Source organism: Amphiprion ocellaris, chromosome 10, assembly GCF_022539595.1.
Source record: "Amphiprion ocellaris isolate individual 3 ecotype Okinawa chromosome 10, ASM2253959v1, whole genome shotgun sequence".
Classification (NCBI taxonomy): domain Eukaryota; kingdom Metazoa; phylum Chordata; class Actinopteri; family Pomacentridae; genus Amphiprion; species Amphiprion ocellaris.
In genome coordinates this window covers 12521595-12523942 of record NC_072775.1, presented here as the reverse complement: position 1 = coordinate 12523942, position 2348 = coordinate 12521595, and the positions used below count along the sequence as shown (strand labels likewise).

The following is a 2348-nucleotide window of genomic DNA, read 5'->3' as shown; positions in this document are numbered from 1 at the left end:
ACATTCATCATTGTGGTAATCATTATGGCGACACCTCGGAGGCTCCACGTTGTGCAGCGTGTCTGATGAAATTAAACCCTCAGAAACGTCTCTGTCAGGATGACAAAACAGTTTGAGTCTGAGGGTTTTTCCTGTCTGTCTCGCATGCAACCAAAGACACAAAAGAAAAGGAGAAACAGACAGAGGAGAAAGTGAGACAGTTTAAACAACAGTGCTTGTTTGCGTGAGTCACTTGACACCTTTCACACACTTTTAAATCTTGCAAAGTAGGTTCACCTGGCAAAGCACATGATTGTTTCATCACCTCCATGACTCACTGCTCAAACATTCACACGCTCCACACTGTTGGAACGGCTACATCTCCTCCACTACGTGATACTTGAATAGCAACTTCTTCACAGCTTTGGATACTTTTTTTTTAGGCGTTTATAGCCAAGAAGTTGATGCTTACAGCCCCTCATCACGGTTTAAAGACTGTTGTTTTCTTCTCAAACTGCTTCATTTTAGAGGTTAGTCACAAACACTCATTTATCTTGAAGCTCCTCCTGTACAAACTTCAAATTCAATTAGCATTTAGATAGTAAATTTTATGGTTTTATGGTGCTTGTTTTGATTGTTGTATTATATAATAATGTAGATATTAGAATTTAATTTATTGGACAGTTTTACTATCTGGCTGCTGATTGGCAGACTGTTACACTTTCAAGCTCCGAACATGGAAAAAGCTGTTCTAGAAATGCTCTTTACTGACATTTTCTATACATACATGAAGAGAAAATCATTGCCATTCGGTAATTAGTAAAGAATAGAAACTACCTAATTAAGCAGCACACTGACACTGTTTACTGACAGAATCGAGGGTTTTCATATTGTATGCTGATAAATACTTTTGTCCCATCAATCATCACTTTAAAAGCAAGAATGCTGCTCTTTTATCTTACCACAGAGAGGCTGAAATCAGATATGTTTTAGCTCTATTTTGATCATTCTAATAATAAATCACCTTCACAGTGTTTCATTTCTTCTTTGAGGAGCTCCACACATCTGTGCGATGACGCGATTGCTGTAATAATAGACTGGAAAAGTTGTCACGGGCATTTTCACCAGAGCTCAAGAAAGTTCCCTTTTCTACCAGAAAATGTCTTTGCTTTTTTTTGTTTTTTTTAAACTCTGCTTTAAACCCTGAGGCATTTCCTCTTCAGCCTGGTTTAAGAAGGGATGGTTGACATAAAATCTCTCCACCTTTTTCTTAATTGCATGCTGTCAGTTGAAACAGACAGAAAATATGTACTCAGGCCGGACTGTTTAAGTAGCTTGCCGTCTTTGCCAGTATAGGGTTTTAGAAGTGGGGCATGCCAGGTTTGGCCACTGTGTCAACTGGATCAAACTGTATCGATCTGTCACAGATTCTGACCTTTGACTATACTGGGCAGGGGTTGCAAGGAAGCAGAGACACAGCCTAATATGATCAATGAACTGCTGCATGTTCCCTGGAGAAGATAATGAAATTTTACATCACCGCTCTCTCTAGAACTGGTCTCTGTGGGTCATTTATAAGATCACGTCATGTGTATCTGGAATTTCTTGTGACGTAGTGTACTAAGATGTGCACAATGTACGTGTGACATAACCAAAGTTGATTCACCAGTCTGTTTATTTTACATCTCTCCCATATCTACTGTCACTTTTCACCCTGTGTGTTGATAAAACTGAAAAATATTCAGTTCAGATTAGTGTCACAGGTTTAAAAGTTTATAGGTCACATCTTGTTAACACAAAAGACAAAACGTTGCCTCATGACTGCATATGGCCTTAGCTGAGCCCATCACAGACTCACCTGACCTACCAGGGGTGTGGCAAACACAGTAGCTCTATAAATAAAAGCATGCCAAGAATGTCATTTATAACAGAGACAAACCCTGTCCACGGAGCCACAGCACTCGCAGACCAAACCTACCTGGCAGGATCACCATGCTCAGATCACACCTGCTCCTTCAGCCCATCTCCCGCATGCTGCTGCTGCTGCTGCTGCTGCTGCTTGTCTCCACCTCAGGGGAAGGCCGGCCTCACGTGTCCCATGAAGGTGCACCTCATGTGGACAGGGTGGACAGCCAGAGGGGGCTCCTTCTGGAGGCGGTGAAGATGGGGATCCTCAACTCATTGGGTTTGGACAGGGAGCCCAGGCCGTCCCGAAAGGCCTCGGAACAGGATCTGAGGATGATGTATGCGCTCTATAGGGAGAAACTGAGAGAGATGAGAGGGAATTCAAGCCAGCCAGTGGGGGAAACCTGGCAATCCACCATGTCTACTGTGCTCTTTCCAGGTAAGGATGAGATATTTGTTGTACA

The 2348-nt window shown here is 42.4% G+C and overlaps 1 protein-coding gene across 1 annotated transcript in view; it reads left to right on the top strand.

The window, feature by feature from the left end:
• The first annotated feature begins 337 nt into the window (after positions 1-337).
• The window catches only part of LOC111566854 (growth/differentiation factor 15), a 3271-nt gene continuing 1260 nt past the window's right edge, over positions 338-2348 (top strand). Inside the window, exons 1-2 of the mRNA XM_055014083.1 lie at positions 338-509; positions 1911-2323. Coding sequence (XP_054870058.1) covers positions 1972-2323 — 352 coding nt within the window. The 5' untranslated portion in view covers positions 338-509; positions 1911-1971. The remainder of the gene's footprint in view (positions 510-1910; positions 2324-2348) is intronic.